Below are 25,486 nucleotides of genomic sequence, written 5' to 3'. Positions count from 1 at the left end.
GCCGTGCAAAGCAGCCTCGGTGCCTTCGTGGGGTGATGGATGTCCTTCCTGTCGTATGGTACCATTCTTTGAAAGCATGGTTCACAGCTGTGATTTTCAAAGACTGGTTTCACCATCACTTCGTCAAGGAGGTCATACATTACCAGACGAAGACACTGGGAATTCCTCGCGACCAGGTAAAGGCTCTCCTTCTCCTCGACAATGCACCTGCCCACCCGTGCGACAAGGACTTGGTTGCTGAGAATGACCGTATTAGGTGCATGTTTCTGCCACCTAATACGACTGCTCTCATTCAACCAATGGACCAAGGAGTGATCGTGGCAACAAAGCGCCTGTACCGTCGGAAGTTCCTGGACGAGGTGATGGTGGTTCTCGAGGACGAGGACGAGCGCAGGGAAGGACGTGACACTCGAGGCAAGCGGACTTTGGAAAACCTTCGCCGCTACAACATCAAGTCTGCGCTGTACAACTGGGCTAGTGCATGGAAGTCCCTGTGAAAACTCTTGAAAATGGTTGGTCTCATCTGCTTCTCGGAACAGATGTGGAGTACGATTTCCTAGGGTTTGACGTGGATGACTTCCATGCACGGCGACGATGTTGATGTGGACGATGTTCGTGAGTGGTTGGACGATGGCGAGGGCGATCCTGGGTATCAGACGTCGTCTGATATCGAGATCGCGTCTTCGGTTGCTGGTGTCAGTCCCGAACTTGAAGATTCCGACGACGAAGGCGATGATGATGCAGACTCCGCCCAGCAGGACACTACTCCAGCCATCCCCAAGCTGAGCGCACTCCGGGAACATCTAGAGTTCATCCTAGACTACCTGGAACACCCGGATTGCGACAGGGAGATGGGGCCCTTGGGACTCGTGGAGGAAGTGCGTGCTTTCCGGCAGCGCATCATCAATCGCCAGAATCGTCGGTCCTTGCGTCAGTCAACGATTGACAGTTTTTTCAGCCCGTGACCCCCGCTGTGCCAAGCCCTGGTTCCACTCCCGTTGCCTTCCCAAGACAGGCCCTCATGCTCCGAGCCACAGCCCAGCATCAGCTACAGTGGAGTCACCGCTCGACGTGAGTTTGCGGCTGTCTTCAGAGTCTTCTGTAGTCGGTGCGCCATCACCACTACCCACCGATGCACCCCTTGGACGCCTGCCAGTGATACTCTCGGGCTCTGACAGTGAATAAACAGCAAGAACTTCTCCACTAGACCACACGGGAATTTTGAGTGTTGTGCAGTGAAAAAAACGGTGTGTTGTGTTAAGGTTTTCAAGTTGGGAGAAAAGACTAAGTAGAAAAGAAATTTAACGCATAACCTTCTTTGTTTTGGCTTTGGAAACTTAAAAAAATTGGGAAAAGTTAATGTGCAACACTTAAATTTAATGGAACATTATTTGGACTAAAGTGAACACTGTGAAAAGAACGGACTTCTGTGTGTTAGTGACTAAGTTCAGTGCAAGACTTCAGGAAGAGTGTAGTGCAAGTGCTTCAGGAAATCGTTCTTACTGTCAGAGTCCGAGAGGAGGCGGTTATTCATCGAGGTGGCCAGGGACTTGCTGTAAGTAGCCAAAATGTTTCATGTTGTACTATTTTCCATACTATATTTACTAGAATGTTTCATATTGTATTTTTTCCCATACTATACTTACCAGAAAGTGTCATACTGTACTTCTTTCCATACTAAACTTACCTCATGCATGTGCAGTAGGAATGTGTTTTTCAGAGTTCGGTTAGGTTCGGTTAGAGTCCATAAGTACCAGAATGTTTATTAATGTATGAACATACTTCTAAACCCACATTTTATGTTTCTATTGCATTTATTTCAGTCATTTATGTGCCTTATTGGTGTGATTTGGGTGTTAAATAGGTGCTATGCATGTCCGGAGGGAGTTGTATAGGTGTTTCTCTGTGTTAGGGTCCGTAAGTACAAGTCCATAAGCTGGGGCCCAATATCCGGACGAAACCAATATCCGAACCTACCGATGGCTCTATTGATCCGGATATTGGAGGGGTTACTGTATTTCAATGGGGAAAATCGTTCCGATATACAGTATAAAATTTTGAATTACGAAAGTTTTTTTTTTTGGTCCCCATCCTTTTTGTATCTCGAAGACTCGTTGTACATTCCTCAGCTGTCCCATTTCCTCTGCTCTCACTCATGAATTTTCATTTTCATGCCACACCATAGTCTCACATCCGTACTGTATGTTAAAGTTGGCACTAACGGTCCTTCATGTAAGCCTCGTATAGCTGCAACACTCAAACCTCTGTTTCTTATCAAGGCCCTCATAGCACCAGCTACCTTTCTTTCTTGTGTCACCCTACTTTACACTTCTTATGCACACTTTCCTCTTTTCTAACACTGTACTCAGATACTTGATCTCTCACCAATTCCAGTCTTTCTCCATTCACTGTAACATCACACAGGGAGTCACCTTCTCTTTCAGTTACCATCACTTTACTCTTTTCTACATTTACTCTTAAGGCACTATGTTCACAGACTTAAGCAAAACTCTGCACTAGCCTATCAAGCTCTTGTTTGGTACTTGCAAGAAGCACTACATCATCAGCATAAAACAAATTTGAGATATTCCATCCATCACCATTCATTACCAGTGCCATCCCATCCATGTATCATAGTGAACAACCATGGGGACATCACACAACCTTGTCGCATGCCCACATCGATTGTGAACCATTCACTTGGATGCCCATTTACCCATACATATGCCTCCCTACAGTCTGCTTACCATCTACACTGTACATGCGCAAAACCTTCCAAAGTCCTTCTCTGTCTACTTTGTTGTATGCTTTTTGGAGATTCATAAATGCCATAAACACCTTATAGCCCTCCTCACAATCCTTCTCCACTATCTGTCTCACTGCAGATATTTGATCGACACATTTTCTGCCACTTCTAAAGCCACCCTGTTCATCACTCATTAGGACTTCTGATATCTTTTTTACTTTCTCTCTAATAATTCTTCCATATACATTCCCTACAACACTCAATAGACTTATGCTACGATAATTCTTGCACTCACTTTGCTCACCTTTATTTTTGTACATTTGTACAGTCACAGCCTTTTTCCACTCTTGCTGGCACAGTTTCACTCATCCATGCTTTCATACATATCTCCTTTCTACTGTACATATAACTCTCTCTTCCGCCTCTCAACTTCTTCCACGCCCCTATTTCTCATCCATACATTGTATGCTTTCTTCTTTTGTGCCACAGCCTGTCTCACCTCTTCAGTCCACCACGCCGTTCCTTGCACCCCCCTCCGTCTTCTCTTCCTCCCACACACCACATCACATGCTGCACATATTTCTTCTGTAAATATCCTGCACACACCTTCAACGTCCCCCATCTGCTCCAGTTCATATATGCCCAATCGTTCCTCCACTTCTCTCTTATTTTTATTTATTTATTTATTTATTTTTTTTTATTTATTGCCAGACGCCATAATCCCGTACGGGGTGGTCATTTGACTCTGAGTTATTTGTTTTACAGGGAGGGGCACTAACCCTCCACCAACCCACTTATACTCTGCCTTTTTCTCATCCTCTTGTAACCTTTCCACTCTCCATGGAACTACTCCTTCCTCTCTTGTTTCCCTTCTTCTATTCCTCCATCTTACTTGTATCCTAATTCTGGCCACCACCAAGTAGTGGTCAGAAAGTCCACTCCCCCAACCTCTATAAGCTCTTGCATCCATTACATATCTTTGCATCCTTTCATCCACACACACATAATTTGGACAAATAAAAGAACTTACTGGAAAAAATAATATTGTCAATAAACCTTAGAACAGTGTCCCTAAAAATTAACTCAGAAATATTTCGATACCATTAATATTTACTGACCTTTAAAGTGAGTGTTAATGAGCTTGTTGGAAAGGACAGGTGTTTTCCGAGGCTGTAGATAGTCTTACTGACCCCCTGGAGGAGGGTCGTTGAGGTCACTGGGCAGTATTTGTTGCTCCTCCTCCTCAACCTCACTCTTAAAGCCTTTGAAATCATCCATAGAAACATTATCATCATCAGGGAAAGGTGCTGCCTGTTGTCCAGCTTCCTCTACCACTCTTCTATCATCCTGGTGATGCTGGAAAAGCTTACTGATGAGTGACTGACTCCTCTGGTTGATGTGCTTCCTGTGCAGATCAGCATAATGCACACAGTTCTCCACATTACTAAGCACTTCCTGATGATGAATTTTGTAGTTTTCCTTGTTGACTGCCTTTTTTAGGATCTCAGTAGCATGTAGGATCTCAGTGACATGCTGCAGATTCATGGGGAGGTCTGGAGGAGGTGAGTCGGTGCCAGCAGCAGCCAGTCTTGACTTGTGCCTCGTCAATCGTTGCAACTTGATGCATTGGTTCCTCCATTGTTGTCTCCTCTCTCCGCTGCACTGAGGTTGTCACGTCCTCAGCAACTCCTTCACACCTTGCAGTCTTTCATCACATGACCACATTCTGAGGTTTGATTAAATGGCATCACAAACGTGGGCAGTGGGGCCGAGCTTTGCGAGTTTTGATTGGCTGGTGTCACTAGGATAGGCAGTGGGTATCGTTTAGGACTAAGTATCACTGTGCAAGGGAAGAACTCCTGACTTCTGCCACTTCTAGGGGTTGGGTCCGTGATAGCTGTGAGGCACCATGTTATAATAAAATACAGTATGTTAATACTGTATTTTTTCTGGTGACTGTGTTGGACCCGAAATATGTTGGACAAACGCGTGTTGGACGTGAGGGTACTGTGTATATATATATATATATATATATATATATATATATATATGTATATATATATGTATATATATATATATATATATATATATATATATATATATGTATATATATATGTATATATATATGTATATATATATGTATATATATATATATATATATATATATATACTGTATATGACTGGAGGAGTTAAATACTGTGTAGCATTCAATGCCCTTTTAACTGCAAGGATACTACTCAAATGTGAATAAAATTTCATGGTAGCTGCAAAAATAAAGTGGAGAAAATGCATCACTGGGTTCAAGGGATTAATATGGATGTTCAGAGGTAAATAAACAAAAACTGAGTCATATTGTTAAAAGTGATATTTGATAGTAATTTATATTACAGACAGAGACTGAGCCCATCTTCAAGATTTTTAGTGACAGCGAAGTGCAGAAGCAACTTCAGACGTCACGTGACCATCGTACACTTATGCAGTACCTCATTGATAACCATGATGTAAGTAGTGCTTTCAGTTTAGTATCCTTGATATGTAAAAGTAAGAATCAGATTTCAGTAGGCAGTTTTATTTTAATTCCTGTATGCTGCGAATATAATAACAAATGTATATAAAAAGCTGACTTATAATGAAGGCTTATTATATAGTCATTGCCAGAAGTTTGCCTAATATTTCACTGCTTCTCACTTTTCTCAGCTAGCTAACATTTTTAAGCTGAGAGAGACTGAGTATATTCTGTGCCTATAGATAATTCTATTAATTGTGTGATATATTAGGGAGGACAGTGTTGGACATGCCCAGAATATGAAGTAGATACATGGGAATAGTAGGTGAACTTAGTCCTCCTCAGTAGACTGATAACAGTATCTAAACTGGTACTGCAACAAGCTGTCTTTCTGTTTTGCAGTTTAGCCCAGAGATGTTGGACACCCTGTATTCATTTGCTAAGTTCCAGTATGAGTGTGGGAATTACACAGGTGCCTCTGACTACCTGTACCTCCACCGTGGCCTTGTCCCTGTCAGTGATAAGGTACAGTCTTGAAGAACTGTATTGTAGGATGTTATCTAAATGTGAAATTGAAATATAGTAGAACCTCTCAGGTCAGGACCCCTTTGGTCTAGATTTTGGTTCATTCGGACAAAACTGAATCATTATGAGCTCTAAAAATATGTTTGAAGTAATTCCTATCTTTAACTTGGTGAATGGAAAGCTCCCCCCTCCCCCCTGATTATGCGTGCCAAAAGGCTTTGTTCCAACATAGCAAGTATTTTTAGCATCAACCATTTTTTCTTTTTTAACTGGTATTTTAAAGTTTATATTTCTTACAAGTACTTAATGCAAGTGGAGCTTTTGCAAAGATATCAGATGTTTCAAGGGGAAGCATGTAACATTAACTATTGCTGATTGAATGAAAATGCCGGGTAAATTAGGAGCTGGTGTTCCAGCAGGAAACTCCTGGACGAGTATGGTGTTGCCAAACAGACTTTTGGAAGTAAAGAAAAACAAAGATAAAATTAGGCAGTTTGCATTAAAGTTTGATATTATAGACTGTGGGTGTGGTGAAAATAAAAGAAAAACTCTAAAACTGCCATCAGACAAGAATCTAGTTAGATGAGGCTGTTTATAAATGATACATATACATACAGCACAAATCATGCATAGCTGTATGTGTACAGTACCGTTATTTTATAAATAGTGGAGAGAGTGGTGAACATTTAGCAGACGTTGCATCACCCTATTCAGTGTATGGAGAGGGTGCTCTACTCATCGCCAGTGCACCACCAGTTACCTGATGCCACCATAGTACAATTTTGTAATTTCTTGTCACTTTATTGCTGATGTTTACTGTATAGGCATACCCCAGTTTAATAATGCAATCGGTTAAATAAAAACCCATCGCTAGGTGGGGTATCATATCTTGGACGAGATTTAACATGTAAAGTATAGGGATGCATTTTTGAGCCTAGGGTTTCCCCCCCAACCAAGTTCTAAACCCACACAAATGAGTCCCCCCAAAAAGCCAATCTAAATGGTCTAACAGCTGTAAAAGAAGCTAACCTAAGCCTAAAACCAGTGCCTGTCAAGCTCATACCCAGTCAAGGTCACTGGAGAAGGTGATTTCCGACTTGTATTCAAACTCGGTAGAGATGAAACAGCAGCATTGTATGCAATCCCACCTTCAGACAGTCCCGGGACAATTAACCCGCCCCATACCGACGTTTTTGGACCTTTTTTTTTTTTTTTAGCTCAAACATCCGCTTTTGGTAAGAAACATCGAAAATTCATAGAGAAATCGCTCACCTGAGGTTTAAAATACCGGATTTAGGTGCGAGTACTTCCTTACCTGACTGGGTTTTCTAACAGGCTGGCACCAAAGAAAACGAGTTCTATGGGAGGGTAACTATTTTATCCACTCATAAACAGTATTTATTTATTTACTTGGTACGAATTTATATGTAGTACAAGAGTATATTGGTTTTCAAACAGTAATATAGGCATTATAAGCATTGTTTCACTCACTAACTCATCACCATTCATGACCTTTTTTTTCCCACATTACCTGATCATCATTTCTGACTGTTTCTTCCTCTAATGCTATGTAAACTTTGTCCTCCACATTGTCATCGATTGGGGAATCACTCTGGCCCTGAATGTCTTTATTGGCCAGGTCACTGGTAACAGGTGAATTGCCGAGACAATGGCATGCAGGGGGAGGGGGAGAGGTTATGCGGTGTAAGGCATTGTTCCTGCTTGGCATCTTGTAGAGGAATAGAGGAAGGTGTCCCGTGTATACGTGCCAAAAATCACTCGAAATCACTTGCGAAAATTGAAAATTGTGCAAATTAGGGACCTTGCAATGTTGCCGCGTTAATTCACGTCGTTGGGACGGCGCGGGTTAAATAAACATCTGTTATGCATAATAATAAATGTATGAATGATGCAGAATCGTCCAAAGTATGAATTGTTGTGATGGAGAATTGCTGATGTTTTGACAGGGAATTCTCTTGACGGGGAATGCGATCAGGGTAGCCTTTTCAACGGCCCCTCCTTCTGTTGTATTTTGTTACTGTTCTGGTTGCTAAGCTCCTTTATTTTCTTCTCTCTTATTTTCCAACATTTAGTTAGAAATTCCTTTGTATTTTCAAAGTGTTTTCCCTTGAACAGCCTGTATGTAAACACATGATTTATCGTCGATGATGCGATCGGGATAGCCTGTCTAAAGGCCCCTCTTTATGTCTTTTTTGCTACTGTTCTGGATGTTGAGCTCCATTATTTTCTTCTCTCTTATTATTTAACATTTATTTAGAAACTTCTTTGTATTTTCAAAGCGTTTTTCCTTGAACAGCCCGAATGTAAACACATGATTTATCTATGTCACAGTTTTCATCAGTGCATGAAATATTTACTCTCTAAGGTTTTCATAATTATTAATTTTTATATAAAATTAATATTATGTATTTTGTAATAGGTTAGATGACAGTTCAGTGGTCATACATGAAACATTCTTTGTTGAGTCACCTAGTTGTCCACACTGTTTTGTACCTCACCTGATGGGCGAGAATCCGTACACCAAATGACAGTGTTCTCTCCACCTGACTAAAACACATTAATGTAAGTCTAAAAACAGTTTATGAATCAGCCGAAAAAAAATTATGAAATATCATCAAAATCGGTAAAAAAAAGAAAAAATCAGAACCTATCACAAAACTGGAGGTAGGCCTACAATAGGGGGGGTAGGGTGATACTGTATTTCTACCCCCCATCACTATTCCAGGATATTTCATTTAGGGGTATTGTAAGTCGGAGTTTGCCTGTACTTGAATCATATTGCTTTAAATAGTCTACTGCACTGTAATGGATAAATGGTAAGTATTACGTCTCGAGTTTCTTGTCAGGTGGTGCCTTTTTCTCACATATGAGCGACCTGACCCAGTCTGGCTCAGTCTGACTGTAATGCTTTTCAGAAGCTCATATCTCAGCAACCACAGGGCCGATTACTGCTTGGTTTGCACCATATGATAGCCTAATTCTTTAAGATTTGTTTTTGATAGGCTTCATCACACCCAGCCGGTGCACGTGGCACGTAACTCGCGCCAAGTGCAGCATGTTGAAAATCTTCAAAATAGGGCCACAGGCCAGACAGTTTGTCATAAAGGCATGAAACTTGGTAGGTAGATAGCCATCAGTATACTCAAGGCATCCTCAGGGTGTAGGGCAACATTTCAGTGCTTTTGGATTTAAATGACCTTGCTCATACCTCACCGACAAAGGTGTTTTACTGGTTGTATTGCCGCTGACATGAAAATAAAGCTTCATAAGTTTTGGAAATCTCTATTTGACAACACTACATCTTCTTAGTCTGGTAGATGAGTCACCTGTGTGATTACCATAGCAACGTCCACATCTCATCACATGACGGTGGCAGTTTGCCACATAAAACTGGATGTCATAATGAATAAGCTTTTCATTTCATTGTGGAATACAAAAATGTTCACCATTCACAACTGTTTAACAGTACTTTGCTATGAATATGTCTCAACATAACTTTGATGGAGTGGTAACTTTGGCTTATAACATGAGTACAAAGAGTGCAAAGATCTATCTCTCTATCTATTGCCAGACGCCTCAATCCCGTTTGGGGTGGCCACAAACAAATCGCCTCCAAGCCGCCCTGTCCCCTGCCATTTCACTGCCCTGCTCCCAACTCACACCCCCCTCTCTCATATACCTCTCTACCCCATCCCTCCATCTCATCCTCGGCCTCCCCCTCCCTCTTCCCCCCTCCACCTCACTCACATACACTCTCTTCGTCAGTCTTTCACCCTCCATCCTCTCCACATGGCCTAACCACCTCAGTGTGTTCCTCATAACGCTTCCTATCACATCCACATCCACACCACAACGCTCCTTTATATCCTCATTCGTCAGCCTGTCTCTCCATGAGACTCCACAGGCTCCTCTTAAATAACTCATTTCCACTGCTCTCACTCTTGACTTGTGTCCTTCCAACAACGTCCAAGCTTCACTTCCATACGTTAGAGTTGGTATCACAATACTTTCATGTAGTAACTTTTTCACTTCCATGCTCACTTCCCTGTTTCTTATCACTGCTTTCAAAGAACCAGCAACCTTTCTGCCCTGCTGTACCCTTTCAAGCACTTCACCCTCCAAACCTCCATCCTTACTCATCACACTACCCAAGTACTTAAACGTACTCACATTTTCCAATTCCTCACCATCCAACCTCGCTGTACATTTACTGACTTCACCTCTCTCAAAGACCAGATAATTTATGTAAATTGCGGAGGTGTGTAAGCTTATTCGGTGCTAGGTGACTGCATGTTAACTATATATAGTTAGTTCTTCTTCATCTCACCATATTACCACAGTTGTACAGACACACCTGTGCATTACAAGTAACTTTCATTTTTCCACAGTAGTTCATTCTTGCAAAGATGGGCCCAAATACAGTATACTGCATTGTATATTGATGTTCAGGCTATTTTCTGTGCCTACATGAGCTCTATTCACATACTGTAATTTGTAATGTTTCTTGCCATGTCCTTACCTGTAAATTACACAATACAACTGTACACTCAGTTATTTTTGTATCCCATCATTTTTTGTCACACATATATATATATATTTAAGCAACGTTGGGTCTAGTTAATACTTGGATGGGTGACCGCCTGGGAACACCAGATGCTGTTGGCATAACGTTCTCCCTACGTGTCAAGTGGGGTTGGTGGGGGATTAGTGCCCCTCCCTGTAAAACAGTTAACTCTAAGCCCTTGGCCATCCCGTTTGGGATTCATGGCGTCTGGCAATGAATGAAATGAATATATATACTTTATATATATATATATATATATATCACAGTGGAGTCTCTTTTATCCGAAATTCTTTTAACTGTAATATGCTATTAACTGTAAGTTTTACTAAAATGTTCTCATTTCGATTAACCGCAAAAATCTGAAATCTGTCCGAAAATTCAAACATGGCGGGCTTGTTTTGCGCCACTAACGTTAGTTTGCGGTTGCTCTGCTAGTCACTAGAGTGAGCAAGTTGCCCACTCCTTCACCTGCATCCACCACCTTGGAAGATTTGAATGATGTGGATGATGATATAATTGAATAAGGAAACAGAAAATATGAAAAAACAATTAGGTTTAAGACTTTATTTGTTTCAAATGCTTACAGTGAATTATGTAATTGTTTTGGTGAAGGTTTTTTTTAAGTTTATTTGAGTGAAGATTTATTTAAGTTGACAGTTTCTATTACAGTTACAAAATTGCAGTTACATACGTACAGTAGTTACTACAGTGTATTAAGTGTTGTGGTGATGGCTGAGTGGCTTTTGGGGTGCTGGTGGTGGTGGTGGGCTATAAATGGGTGATGGGTGAGTACAGTACTGTTCCCTTGTATCCTACATATTATTACAGAATCTTTTATCCCAAAAAATCGATTAAACGAAATTTTGAGTGTCCCATGATTTTCGGAAAAAGAGACTCCACTGTATATACAGTGGGCTCGCACAGTGCGCGAGAGATTGGGCGGTGCACGAGCTCGTGCACTGGGAATTCGCATACTAGGAATACATAATCTTATGGGAATAATTACATATGGGCGGTACCCCCTCATACCTGGACATTTTTTGGCCCTTAGAGACATAATAAAGGTCATATGTTTCAGACATTGTACTAAAGCTATAGCTACAATAACAAAAATATGGGTAGTCACCTTAACAACAGTAGACAACAGGCCTGATGACCTTAAATAACAGGGGTTCCGAGGCGCGGCAGCACTTACAGCGCCGCACTCCCCACCGCACCAACACTTCCCTCCGCAGACTCCTCTTGATCACCTTCCCCAGGAGCATCAAAGTCACTCACTTCGGCCATAAACCCTTCAAAGTCTAATGCTGACACTTTTGACATTGCATCCTCTTCATCCTCAACAGGAACAGGAGCAGACGATGTCGATGGTTCCGCCATTTCACCAACCTGAGCTCGCTGTGTGTAGCTTGTTATAAGCGTCTGTCTTCAAGTGTTTATTTCTTCCCTGTGCCTGTCTGTGTAGAAACGGAAGAGTTTGTCGATACCAACCAGAAGTTCCTCCGTTCTTAGGTTGCTCACTTCCTGTTCCTTTATCTCTTCCTTGAGCTTATCCACGGCAGCAAGGATCTTGCTAATGTTTGACATACACAGCTCAGTCCTGCCTTCCATCACGCTAGGCTGCTCAACTTGACTCTGTCTGGCGCATCAACATGACGACACGTGACGCGCTTTGTGAGGGGTGGTCACTCACTAGTAGAAAATGGCATTTTTGAGCCACTCCTTGCCTCTGCCTCGTGTTCTGTGCGGTAAATTCGCGCATTAAAGGGTTTTTGGTTATGATTTTTGGTCACTTGTGCACAAGGCGAATCGCGCACTGCGGTGACGCGCACTGTGCGAGCCCACTGTATATACAGAAGCTGTATTGCAGCTTATGTGAGGGTTATGTTCGCAAGGCTTTGAGTAAAAGCAGCCCCGCTGCCCCACCTAACACTGTGTAAATTGTTCCTAAATCTTAATCATTCATTCGTTCATCATCTAATCCAGTGTTGCCCCTTGAGGAGCTGAGGAGCCTGGGGCTAGGCAAGTTGATCCTGACATTTAAGATGAGAGCAACCAGCCTCACTCATCTCAGAGTGGAAGTGCATGAGCAATAAACCCCAATCACCCCAGGGATAGAAACCTGCACCGGCTCAATCCAATTGGAGTGCCTTAATTATCAACCTACCGATCAGGCACTGTAATTTGGTTATTTGGTTACCATCCAGTATAGTACAGTAAATGGTTTCTTGGTGTACAGGAAACCATTTGGTTTGTCACTTGGTGTAGAATCACCCGTTGACAGAAGGAAGAGGAAAGAATGACGGAAGGAAAGACAGAAGAGGAAGGAAGAGAGGAAAGCACAGGTACACAAGAGCATCACATAATTAACAACAAATAGAACAGTACTAAACCCAGTATAGTAAATGGTTTCTTGGTGTACAGGAAACCATTTGGCTTGTCACTCAGTGTAGAGTCACCCGTTAACAGTAGGAAAAGGAAAGAATGAAGGAAGGAAAGACAGAAGAGGAAGGAAGAGAGGAAAGGGCAGGTACCCAAAATTATCACTTAATTAACAACAAATAGAACAGTACTATAGTGTACTGTACACTTATTCATAAAGCTTTTTTTTAATAAAGGCGCTGAAGTTGGTTTGGCATTTCCTTATAGGTCTATTAATTGTAGTAATTTGTCCATCCATCAACCTTGTACAGTACTGTGTAACCTTGTTTCTCACCAGTATACAGTAATCCCTCAATTATCCAGTATAATAGAGCCAAAGGCATGTCTGGGAAATGAATCTGTCCAGGTAATGGACTTCCTCTCCCCTGGCCCCCCTTCGCATACTGTATAGCCTAACTTTGAAATCCGTTGTAAAAAGACACAAGAGCACATTGTACAACACTTGTTCCTGTTGTTTAACACTGGTCAAGCAGACCTATCAACCACAGCCAAGCAATTACCGTACCTTGGTCAATGACACCTATCAACCACAGACCTGCAGTCACCACTGCAGGGTCATACCCAGCAGTGGTATGAAAAACACTGGCTAAACATGAGAAATGCAGTGGGCATACAAAACATGATGGTAAAATGGAATAAAATCATTGAAAAGTAGAATAAAATCATGGTACAGTACAGTAAACTAGAATAAAATCACCACCATTCACAGTACAGTAAACTAGAATAAAATCATCACCATTCATGACTGAACCATCCCAGATCAGTCACTACCCTTTTTCATTTCTCATGTGGAGGTGCCATCATCACACACCCTAGGAAGAGGCATGCAAGGAATAGTAAGGCCTGAAGCAGGTAGGGAACAACCACAAAAGCCACCATGTGTGCTGCCATAACAACTGTCTGAGAGGAGCTGTTCACTATGTGGTTAAGTGGGAGCTGGGAACGACTGAGGGGGTCTCTGGCGGAAACTACTGTACCCCAGCCAGGCAGTGTGGCGCCATCGGGCTATTCCCCTCCATACCGGGCAGAAATGTTTGTGCAGCCATAATTTCCACCTGGATGCAAGCATTTTGTCTGGATAGAATGGAAAAATGTACGAATAATTGTTTCGAACAGCCGGATCACAGCGTCTAGCACCACCGGGCTATTCCGTTCCAGTGGGGCAAAGATGTTCATGCGGCCATAATTTCCACCTGGACGCAAGCATTTTGTCTGGATAGAATGGAAAAATGTATGAATAATGGTTTCGAAACAGCCAGATCACTGCGTCCAGGTAATGGATTGTCTAGGTAGTGGACGTCCGGATAATAGAGGGATTACTGTATTAAAAATACCACCAGTCAAGAGGATTTTCAAATGTTGAATTAAAATAAACATACTCAAATACTACACAGTATATACATGTATTTTAAAAAATTACCAGAAAGACTATATGATGGAGTGTATGCTACCATCATCTGCATAGCTGTCCTCCCACCCTGACATTTGGACACACACTGGCATCAACAACAGTGTGCATTGTTGCAAAACAGAAATCCTGAAAAGCATTATGCTATAGGTGAACAGTTCATATTTTTGAGCTAAACTGGACTTCAAGATGTGCAAGATAGAGTAAAATCCAAGATCTATTTGTGCCAAAATTTGTATGAAAAGCACTACAGTATATCTAGTGCCAAATTGGTAACTGGCAGTGTGTGTGTGGCTGGTTTTGCACCCACCAACCTCCACACCACAATGGTCCCTCCCTGTACACACACCATTCATCACAAACTGTGAAAATGGTTATACAGTAAATTCCATTAATTTACTGGTTTAATATTTATATGAATCATATACAGTATACTGTATTTCGTTTTGGTAGGAGCAAGTTGTTGTCAGTTGAGGCGAGTGTGATTTTGTCTGTAGGACAGACTCGTTAATAAGAAAAGGAGGTGCATTAGGTGGCTGGTACATGTGACTGACAAGCAGGTTGAGAAATGGCACGTTATTTGAACTTTTAATATGAGCTGCACTTTGAAATTAAGTATTAGAATAATGTGTATACGGCATTCTGAATAATGTAGGTTGCAACACACACACACACACACACACACACATATGAATGGCTGATAGTCAGTTTGGATTTAGAAGTGGAAGGTCATGTGTTTCCAACTTGCTGAGTTTTTACTCAAGAGCAGTTGACGTGCCTCAGGAAAGAGAAGGTTGGGTGGATTGTGTGTATTTAGATTTGGAGAAGGCCTTTGACAAGGTACCCCATTAGAGACTAATGTGGAAACTAGAGCATATAGGAGGACTGAATGGGAACCTCCTGGAATGGATGAGAGACTTTTTGAGAGACAGACAAATGAGGACAGTAATAAAGGATAAGATGTCTGGATGGAGGGAAGTAACAAGTGGAGTCCCACAGGGCTCGGTGTTGGGCCCAGTAATGTTCCTGATTTATGTAAATGATATGGTAGCTGGAGTGAACAGTTATGCAAGTCTGTTTGCTGATGATGCAAAGATCATGAGGAAGGTAGAGATTGAGGAGGATTGCAAAATGCTGCAGGAGGATCTGGATAGGATACACGAATGGAGCCGGATGTGGGAAATGAAATTCAATGCAAAGAAATGTAAAATATTGGAAATAGGTAAAAGTACCAAGAGGCCATCATTGAATTATTTGATGGGTAATGAACCAATTACAAAAGCGAGAGAAGAGAAAGATTTGGGTGTGCTGGTCCAGGACAGTTTGTCACCTGAAAAACACATTAACAAGACAGTTAGAGAGACGTATAAACTCCTGACTAATATAAGAGTAGCTTTTCATTATATGGATGAGGAGATGATGAAAAAATTGATAGTGGCCATGATTTGCCCCAGGTTGGAATATGCAGCAGTAGTGTGGTCCCCACACAAAAAGAAGGATATAAACAAGATTGAGAGAATACAAAGAACAGCAACCAAGATGGTCCCCAGTCTGGCAGATCTGTCGTACAGAGAGAGGCTGGAAAAGCTGGATTTACCTTCCTTAGAAGAAAGGAGAAAGAGAGGCGACATGATTGCAGTGCTCAGGACCATGATGGGAGTAGATAAAATTGACAAAGAAGATCTGTTTTTATGGGATAAGAGAGTAACAAGAGGACACGGGATGAAACTGAGGAAGCCAAGCTGCTTGAAGGATATCAAGAAATATAGTTTTCCTTATAGATGTATAGACCTGTGGAATAACCTGGACAAAGAGATCGTCCAGTCTAAAAACTTAAACGAGTTTAAAGCTAAATTTGACTTATTGAGAAACAGAGACGGGACCCCTCGAGCGTAGCTCATTTCCTGTACAGTAATCACTCCAATATCCGACGTAATAGAGCCATAGGTAGGTCCGGATATTGGTTCTGTCCGGATATTGGGCCCCAGCTTATGGACTTGTACTTATGGACCCTAACTCAGAGAAACATCTATACAACTCCCTCTGGACATGCATAGCACCTATTTAAGACCCAAATCACACCAATAAGGCACATAAATGACTGAAATAAATGCAAAAGAAACATAAAATGAGGGTTTAGAAGTAGGTTCATACAATAATAAACATTCTGGTGACTGGCTCCTGGACTGGTACTTATGGACTCTAACCTAGCCTAACTCAGAAAAACACCTTCCTACTGCACATGCATAGCTCCTAACACCCTATTCACACCAATAAAGGACATTAAAGAGTGAAATGAGGTAAGTATAGTATGGAAAAAAGTACAGTATGAAACATTCTTATGTCCGGATAGTGGGGATGTTCGGATATTGGGCGTCCGGATATTAGAGTGATTACTGTATATCACAATTAGGTAAATACAATTAGGTAAATGCACACACACACACCTCTCTCTCTCTCTCTCTCTCTCTCTCTCTCTCTCTCTCTCGTCTCTCTCTCTCTCTCTCTCTCTCTCTCTCTCTCTCTCTTCTGCCTTTCGCAATCCAACACATGACATGACATTCATGCTTCTAATCTTCCACACTCAGTTGCCATCCTCAGTCCCCTCAAAATGCCCAGACCATCTCAAACCACCCCCTCCCTGTCACAACACCAGTACACTCCAGTCCCATCATTCGTCTCGCATTCAGGGACGCACTACACATTTATCAAAGCATTGTCGTTCCTGTACCTTTGAGCCCATGAATATCCTCTTCCTCTACTGCCCTGGTCTCACCACCATACTGCATTACGTTCCTAACACATGTTGCATACAAAGATCTTTTAGCATGGAGGATGAGCCCTTTCAATGTTAGGAGGGGCAATAGCTCTCTGAACTACTTCCAACCACTCTTTACCAAAGTGGGGATATCTCCAGCCCCACCTGCAGCTCATGACATGTCCGTCAAATATAAAAAACTCCTCCACACACTGTAGAGACTCTCCAGCAAGATTAATCCATTTACACCTGACAGTTTCTGCATGCTGTCCATGATGTACCATACACACAAAATCAGCATTATTTCGCAGTCTGCCTCAAATACCACTACATTTCCTATGCACCCACTTATCACAAGCACTGTGCAAGATGGAGTTACTTACACTTTTGTATTTACCTATTTGTATTTACCTATTTGTAGTATACAGGAATTGAGCAATGCTCGTGTTGTCCTGTCTCCATATCCACATTTATCAAGTCTACCTTTACACACATGAATGTTTTTCTCATGCACCACCTCTTTGTCTAAGTCGTTCCAAATATTTAAGAATATACCTAATTGTGATATACACGGAATGTACTATGCTCGTGGGTTTCCGTCGCTGTTTCTCAATAAGTCGAATTTAACTTTAAACTCGTTTATGTTTTTAGACTGGACGATCTCTTTGTCCAGGCTATTCCATAAGTCTATACTTCTGTAAGGAAAGCTATATTTCTTGATATCCTTCAAGCAGCTTGACTTTTTCAATTTCATTCCATGTCCTCTTGTTGCTCTCTTATCCCATACAAACAGATCTTCTTTGTCAATTTTATCTACTCCCACCATGGTCCTGAACACCGCAATCATGTCTCCCCTCTTTCTCCTTTCCTCTAACGAAGGCAAATCCAGTTTTTCCAGCCTCTCTCTGTATGACAGGTCTGTCAGACTGGGGACCATCTTGGTTGCTGTTCTTTGTATTCTCTCAATCTTGTTTATATCTTTCTTTTGTGTGGGGACCACACTACCGCTGCATATTCTAACCTGGGGCGGATCATGGCCACTATCAATTTTTTCATCATTTCCTCATCCATATAATGAAATGCTACTCTTATGTTAGTCAAGAGCTTATAAGTCTCTCCAACTATCTTGTTAATGTGCTTTTCTGGTGACAAACTATCTTGGACCAGCACTCCCAAATCTTTCTCTTCTCTCCTTTTTGTGATTAATTCATTACCCAAAAAATAATTCAGTGATGGTCTCCTGGTACTTTTACCCATTTCCAATATTTTACATTTCTTTACATTAAATTTCATTTCCCACGTCCGGCTCCAATTGTGTATCCTATCCAAATCCTCCTGCAGTATTTTACAATCCTCCTCAACCTCTATCTTCCTCAAGATCTTTACATCATCAGCAAACAGACTCGCATAACTGTTCACTCCATCTACCATATCATTTACATAAATCAGGAACATTACTGGCGCCAACACTGAGCCTTGAGGGACTCCACTTGTTACTTCCCTCCATCCAGACATCTTTTCCTTTATTACTGTCCTCATTTGTCTGTCTCTCAAAAAGTCTCTCATCCATTCCAGAAGTTTCCCCTTTAGTCCTCCTATATATTCTAGTTTCCACATTAGTCTCTTATGAGGTACCTTGTCAAAGGCCTTCTCTAAGTCTAAGTACACACAATCCACCCAACCATCTCTCTCCTGTACCACATCAATCGCTCTTGAGTAAAAGCTCAACAAGTTTGAAACACATGACCTTCCACTTCTGAATCCAAACTGACATTCAGCCAAAATATTCATCTCTTCCAGATATTTTATCCATCTGTCTTTCAGGATTCTCTCACACAATTTTGCGACCATGCTGGTTAGAGACACTGGTCTATAATTCAGGGGTTCTTCCCTGTTTCCTCCCTTGTAAATTGGTACCACATTTGCCCTCTTCCATTCTTTTGGCACTTTCCCCTCTTCCAGTGAGCATACAATTAAGCTGTGAATTTTATCCGCCAGTTGTTCTCTGCATTCCTTCAGTACCCAATTAGAAATTCCATCAGGTCCTGGGGCTTTCCTTATATCTTGAGTTTCCAGTAATTTATACACTTCCTGCACCTCCACTTTTATATCTTTCATCACCGGAACATTTCTAATCACTCCCTCCCCTTCCACAAGCTCCTTTTCTTTAGTGAAAACTGACTGGAAACGTTTGTTCATTATTTCTGCTTGCATTGCCGCATCATTAAAGACCTCTCCATCTACTTTCAGCTTGGTGATTCCTTCCTTTTGTTTCAGTTTGCCATTAACAAATCTATAAAACAGTTTGGGTTCATCCTTGCATTTGTCAATTATACCTTTTTCAAAATTCCTTTCTTCTTCCCTACGTATTCTTGTGTATTCGTTTCTTGTTCTTTTATATTCTTCCTTGTTCTGTCGTTACCTCTCTTTTCTCCAATTGTTCCACGCCTTATCTCTCTCTTTTTGGCTATCATACACCTTCTATTAAACCACTCCTTTTTCCTGTTTTCTTTCCTCTTACTCTTGGTACAAATTTTTCCACTCCCAAATTATAGAGGTCTAGAAAGATATCCCACTTCCTCTGTATCTCTCTTGTTTCTCTGAATTTTCTCCAATCCGCATTTTCAAAAAGTTTCTCAATCCTGTAAAATTTGCTTTGCCAAAGTTGTATCTTCCCTGTCTATGAAGCTCGCCTCTTGGCTCGACGTTTCCTATTAACATCTGGAACTCAATGACCACGTGATCACTTTTTCCCAAAGGACAGAGATATTCCAATGATTCTATTACATCAGGTTCTTTGGTGAACAGTAAATCTAACCTTGCTGGTGTGTCCTCACCGAAACCGTGTCTCTTCTTTGACCCACTGCGTCATCACATTATTCATTATTATATTTAATAACATAGTACCCCACGAATCCTCGCCGCCTCCCGAGTACCATTCCTCCCAGTTCACCTCTTTACAATTAAAGTCACCCACCAAAATTATATTATTGCTTTTCTCAATTATTTTTTGCAAGTAGCTAGCCATATCTGACAACATCTCATGGTATTCGTCATCCTTCCATGCTCTCGTCTTTGGGGGAACATACACTACCGCCATATCTCTATTAACATTCTCTCCAGTTTCTAATTTCATATATATCACTTCAGCCCTGCCTTCTCCCATTTCCACAGTATCTACATTTATGTTGTTCTTCACTGCTATCATCACTCCTCCTCCCTTTTTTTCTTTTCTGTCTTTTCTCCACAGTTTGTATTTACCATCTCCCAAATGAACATCAATATCTTCTCTTAATTTGGTCTCTACAAAGCACATGACATCAGGTTCATGTTCTCTCAAGAAATCATTAATTTCGATCCTTGTCGATATGAAACCATCAACATTAGTATATATCACCTTCAAATTATTTTTGACATTATTAATACCCTCTTCTCTCCTACTCTCTGTCCGTACCACTTCCTCAACTTCTGATCTTTCACAACCATCCCCCCTAATTTCCTTCACTTCTATTTCCTTAAATACCATTTCCTTACTTTCATATCCAATACTCTCCAACAAAAAGTATTACGTTCTTCCTCTGTCCTCTAATCATTTTTTTCCTTTACATCTTCCTTTAAAGATTTTAAATCTTCTCATTATTCTTCATACAGATCTTTAAATATTATAATATTTTCCATACCCGCTCTTGCTTAATTTCCAGGTCACTTTAAGTATCTCATTTATTACACTTTCTGATGTAAACTTGACTCTCATTGGTCTTGTTTCCCCTTTCTTATAAGGCCCTATCCTCCTTACTTCCTCAATTTCTTTTACCCACTTGTTTCCTTCGGGGTCAATCTTGCCTAATATTCCTCTCACCATGTTCGTGTCTCTCTCGAGTCTTGCGAACCTAACCTTTTCTTCCTCTTCCCTGTTTCCAAATACTATCACACATCTGTTCCTTTCTACAGTTTCTCTCACTATTTTCTCTTTTTTCTTCAGTATTTTCACTACATTTTCTTCCATTTCTTTCTTGTTCATTTACCTTTCTTCTTGGATGATCTCTCTTAAGCTGACCACTTCTTTCTGTTCTTCCTCTACGTGTGCCCACTTTGCCTTGTGTTCTTCTAGTACATTACTCACCTTCTCCGTTTTATTAGTACTCTCTTCAAGTTTCCTCCTCAGTTCAACATTTTCCCGCTTCAAATTCTTAATCTCTTCATTGGCTGTTTCTGTTGGACTGGATTAGACTCTGTATGGTGGTTTCCGTATTTACTGACACATCCTTTATCACTAGATTCTCTACTTTTTTTCGAGTTCACTAATCCTCATAATTAATGTTTTCACCAGGTCCATGACATTAGTATTAGCATCAAATCCTTGAAATTCCATTCCCTCATTGTTTACATTTTCGGCCATCTTTAACGTACCGATCAAGTACCTAAACAGCTGTTACCAATAAGCCACAAACATTCATGTATACTATTGCCAACAAATCTTTACATTTTTGGTAGTCTACCAACTTTCATTATTTTAAATTTAAAGAAAGACCCTAGGAGACAGGACAGACAAAATTCCTGAAACTACTCAAGGTCAGGAGCGATGCCTGGGACGTCCTCTCTCTCCGGCTGTTTAGGTACTGCACATGGCCACACTACTTATACTTTGACAGCAGCACCACCAGCCCTAGATAACAGTAATCACTCTAATATCCGGACGCCCAATAACCGAACATCCCCACTACCCGGACCTTATCGTCCTGGGATCCAACATTCCCAAAATGGTCCGAAAACCCAAAAAAATTTAAAAAAAAAATCGATTTTTTGCTGTCCGTAATTTGAACTTGCCACGCGCGCCGCGGGAGAGCATTGTTTTGGTTCATCATTCCTCCGACGTCCGAAAGAGTGCCGCTGCATCCTCCCCACTTCCCGCCTGTCTCTCACCGCGACTGGACCTACGCTCTTCGTAATGGCTGCCCACGTGCTCGCTTTTTTGGTGGTGCCGTACTTGCTGCAAGGCCTCCTGCTGCTCTCGGCCCTCCTCTTAGTGTGTGTGATGATGGCCCCGCCACCTGAGAAAAGGAAGAGAGTGGTGTTGACTCTGGAAAAGAAGAGGGAGATATTGGAGAAAGTTGATGTGGGTTGGTCTTCTTCACGCATTCTCCGCGAGTTTAACCTGGCCCAGTCGACTTTGTTCGATATCAAACGTTCCCGAGACAAGCTCATGCAGTACACGACTGACTTCTCGTTGAGAAGCAAACGCAACGTGGAAAGGAAGGTTATGTTTACCCCCAAGTTTGCAGAAATCGACCGATCCACGTTGATTTGGTACCGACAGCAACGTGCAGCTGGTGTGATGGTACGTGGAACGGAGCTGAAGGCTGCTGCTGAGAAGTTTGCAAGGCTTCACGACGCCCTAGACTTCAAGGCATCTGAGGGTTGGCTCTTCGCGTTCAAGTTGCGACATGGCCTTACTAACCGTAAAGCACATGGCGAAGCATTGGACGCTAACGAGGATGGAGTTGACGAGTTTCGGCACAAGGTGAAAGGCTTGATCGACAGGGAGGGCCTCACTCTCGGTCAAGTCTATAACGCAGACGAAACTGGCCTATTCTATCGCTCGCTGCCAACGAACACTAGCTGATGAGATGGAGAAGCGTGTACCTGGCCGCAAGCTTTCTAAGGAATAGATATCTGCTTTGTGTTGTGCCAGTGCTAACGGCATGCACCGGCTTAAGCCCGTTGTTGTTGGCCGTGCAAAGCAGCCTCGGTGCCTTCGTGGGGTGATGGATGTCCTTCCTGTCGTATGGTACCATTCTTTGAAAGCATGGTTCACAGCTGTGATTTTCAAAGACTGGTTTCACTGTCACTTCGTCAAGGAGGTCATCCAGTACCAGACAAAGACACTGGGAATCCCTCGCGACCAGGTAAAGGCTCTCCTTCTGCTCGACAATGCACCTGCCCACCCGTGCGACAAGGACTTGGTTGCTGAGAATGGCCGTATTAGGTGCATGTTTCTGCCACCTAATACGACTGCTCTCATTCAACCCATGGACCAAGGAGTGATCGTGGCAACAAAGCGCCTGTACCGTCGGAAGTTCCTGGACAAGGTGATGGTTGTTCTCGAGGATGAGGACGAGCGCAGGGAAGGACGTGACACTCGAGGCAAGCGGACTTTGGAAAACCTTCGCCGCTACAACATCAAGTCTGCGCTGTACAACTGGGCTAGTGCATGGAAGGAAGTCCCTGTGAAAACTCTTGAAAATGGTTGGTCTCATCTGCTTCTCGGAACAGATGTGGAGTACGATTTTCTGGGCTTTGACGTGGATGACTTCCATGCACGGCTACGTACGCACGGCGACGTTGTTGATGTGGACGATGTACGTGAGTGGTTGGACGACGACGAGGGCGATCCTGGGTATCAGACGTTGTCTGATATCGAGATCGCGTCTTCGGTTGCTGGTGTCAGTCCCGAACTTGAAGATTCCGACGACGAAGGCGACGATGATGCGGACTCCTCTCAGCAGGACACTACTCCAGCCATCCCCAAGCTGAGCGCACTCCGGGAACATCTAGAGTTCGTCCTAGACTACCTGGAACACCCGGACAGCGACAGGGAGATGGGGCCCTTGGGACTCGTGGAGGAAGTGCGTGCTTTCCGGCAGCACATCATCAATCGCCAGAATCGTCAGTCCTTGCGTCAGTCAACGATTGACAGTTTTTTCAGGCCCGTGACCCCCGCTGTGCCAAGCCCTGGCTCCACTCCTTTGCCTCCCCAAGACAGGCCCTCATGCTCCGAGCCACAGCCCAGCACATCAGCTACAGTGGAGTCACCGCTCGATGTGAGTTTGCGGCTTTCGTCAGAGTCTTCTGTAGTCGGTACGCCATCACCACGACCCACCGATGCACCCCTTGGTCGCCTGCCAGTGATACTCTCGGAATCTGACAGTGAATAAACAGCAAGAACTTCTCCACTAGACAACACGGGAATTTTGAGTGTTGTGCAGTGAAAAAAAAACGGTGTGTTGTGTTAAGGTTTTCGAAATGAGAGAAAAGACTCAGTGGAAACAAAATTTAATGTAACTAACCTTCTTTGTTTTGGCTTTGGAAAATAAAAAAAAATTGGGAAAAGTTAATGTGCAACACGAAATTAAAATGGAACATTATTTGGACTAAAGTGAACACTGTGAAGAGAACGGACTTCTGTGTGTTATTGACTAAGTTCAGTGGAAGACTTCAGGAAGAGTGTACTGCAAGTGCTTCAGGAAATCGTTCTTACTGTCAGAGTCCGAGAGGAGGCGGTTATTCATCGAGGTGGCCAGGGACTTGCTGTAAGTAGCCAGAATGTTTCATATTGTACCTTTTTCCATACTATACTTACCAGAATGTTTCATACTGTACTTTTTTCATACTATACTTACCTCATGCATGTGCAGTAGGAATGTGTTTTTCAGAGTTAGGCTAGGTTAGGGTCCATAAGTACCAGAATGTTTATTAATGTATGAACATACTTCTAAACCCTCATTTTATGTTTCTTTTGCATTTATTTCAGTCATTTATGTGCCTTATTGGTGTGATTTGGGTCTTAAATACTGTAGGTGCTATGCATGTCCAGAGGGAGTTGTATAGGTGTTTCTTTGAGTTAGGGTCCATAAGTACAAGTCCATAAGCTGGGGCCCAATATCCGGACGAAACCAATAACCGAACCTACCGATATCTCTATTGATCCGGATATTGAAGGGATTACTGTACTTTTTTTCTCTTGTGCTCCATTCTTTCTTTCCATTTCCTAAATCTTCCCTCCACATCCCATTCTTTGTCTGCAGTCAGCACCAGCTCATCAAAATACATCATCTCCCACAGGAGTTCATTTCTGGAGTCACATTAGAGAGCTTCAGGCACCATGATGAACAAAAGGGGCTCAAGACTGACTCCTGATGTACAGCAACATTCACGGAAAACTTCTCTCTCAAATCTCCATTCACCTTGGTGCAAATACCCACATACATAGCCATAACCACTCTAACCAGCCACTCCTTGGTCCCAAGCTTTCTCATTGCCCACTTCATTACCTCTGTAGGGACTTTGTCAAACACCTTCTCCAAATCAGTTAAAACAAGATACAGCTCCCCTTTCGTCTTTGTATATTTTCTGTGTAGATATTGATTTGAAGAAGGTCTTTGACAGAGTCCCTACAGAGGTGGTGAAGTGGGCAATGAGGAAGTCAAGAGATGGAATAGAGATTTATATGTAGAAAAAAAGAGAGGTGAAAAGATTAGCAAGAGAGTGTTCAATAAATCCAAAATCTGTTATAGTGAGGGTCTACTGTACTGTACTGTGCTCTAGGTATCTCACTGATGTACCTTCGATAAAAAAAAGTTTTGGCACCTTTTCATTGTGAGACATTATGATACGTGGACTATAATTTATGGGAAAGGACACGGTTATGTCGCATTGTATCCTTCATTTGTGTTGTTATCTTATATTTTACAGATATATAGCTAGATTCATCATAATAACATTGTACTTCAAGGCAA

The 25,486-nt window shown here is 42.1% G+C and overlaps 1 protein-coding gene across 1 annotated transcript in view; it reads left to right on the top strand.

Annotated features, from left to right (window-relative positions):
- The window catches only part of eIF3e (eukaryotic translation initiation factor 3 subunit e), an 80,225-nt gene that overhangs the window by 11,240 nt on the left and 43,499 nt on the right, over nt 1–25,486 (top strand). The window contains exons 3-4 of the mRNA XM_080282704.1: nt 5,137–5,247; nt 5,655–5,777. Coding sequence (XP_080138830.1) covers nt 5,137–5,247; nt 5,655–5,777 — 234 coding nt within the window. The remainder of the gene's footprint in view (nt 1–5,136; nt 5,248–5,654; nt 5,778–25,486) is intronic.

Source organism: Coenobita brevimanus, chromosome 94 (genome assembly GCF_032717465.1).
Source record: "Coenobita brevimanus isolate Jiangsu-jjx chromosome 94, ASM3271746v2, whole genome shotgun sequence".
Taxonomy (NCBI): Eukaryota; Metazoa; Arthropoda; class Malacostraca; order Decapoda; family Coenobitidae; genus Coenobita; species Coenobita brevimanus.
Note: the sequence above shows the minus strand (reverse complement) of the source record. Positions and strands in the feature narration are given on the sequence as shown.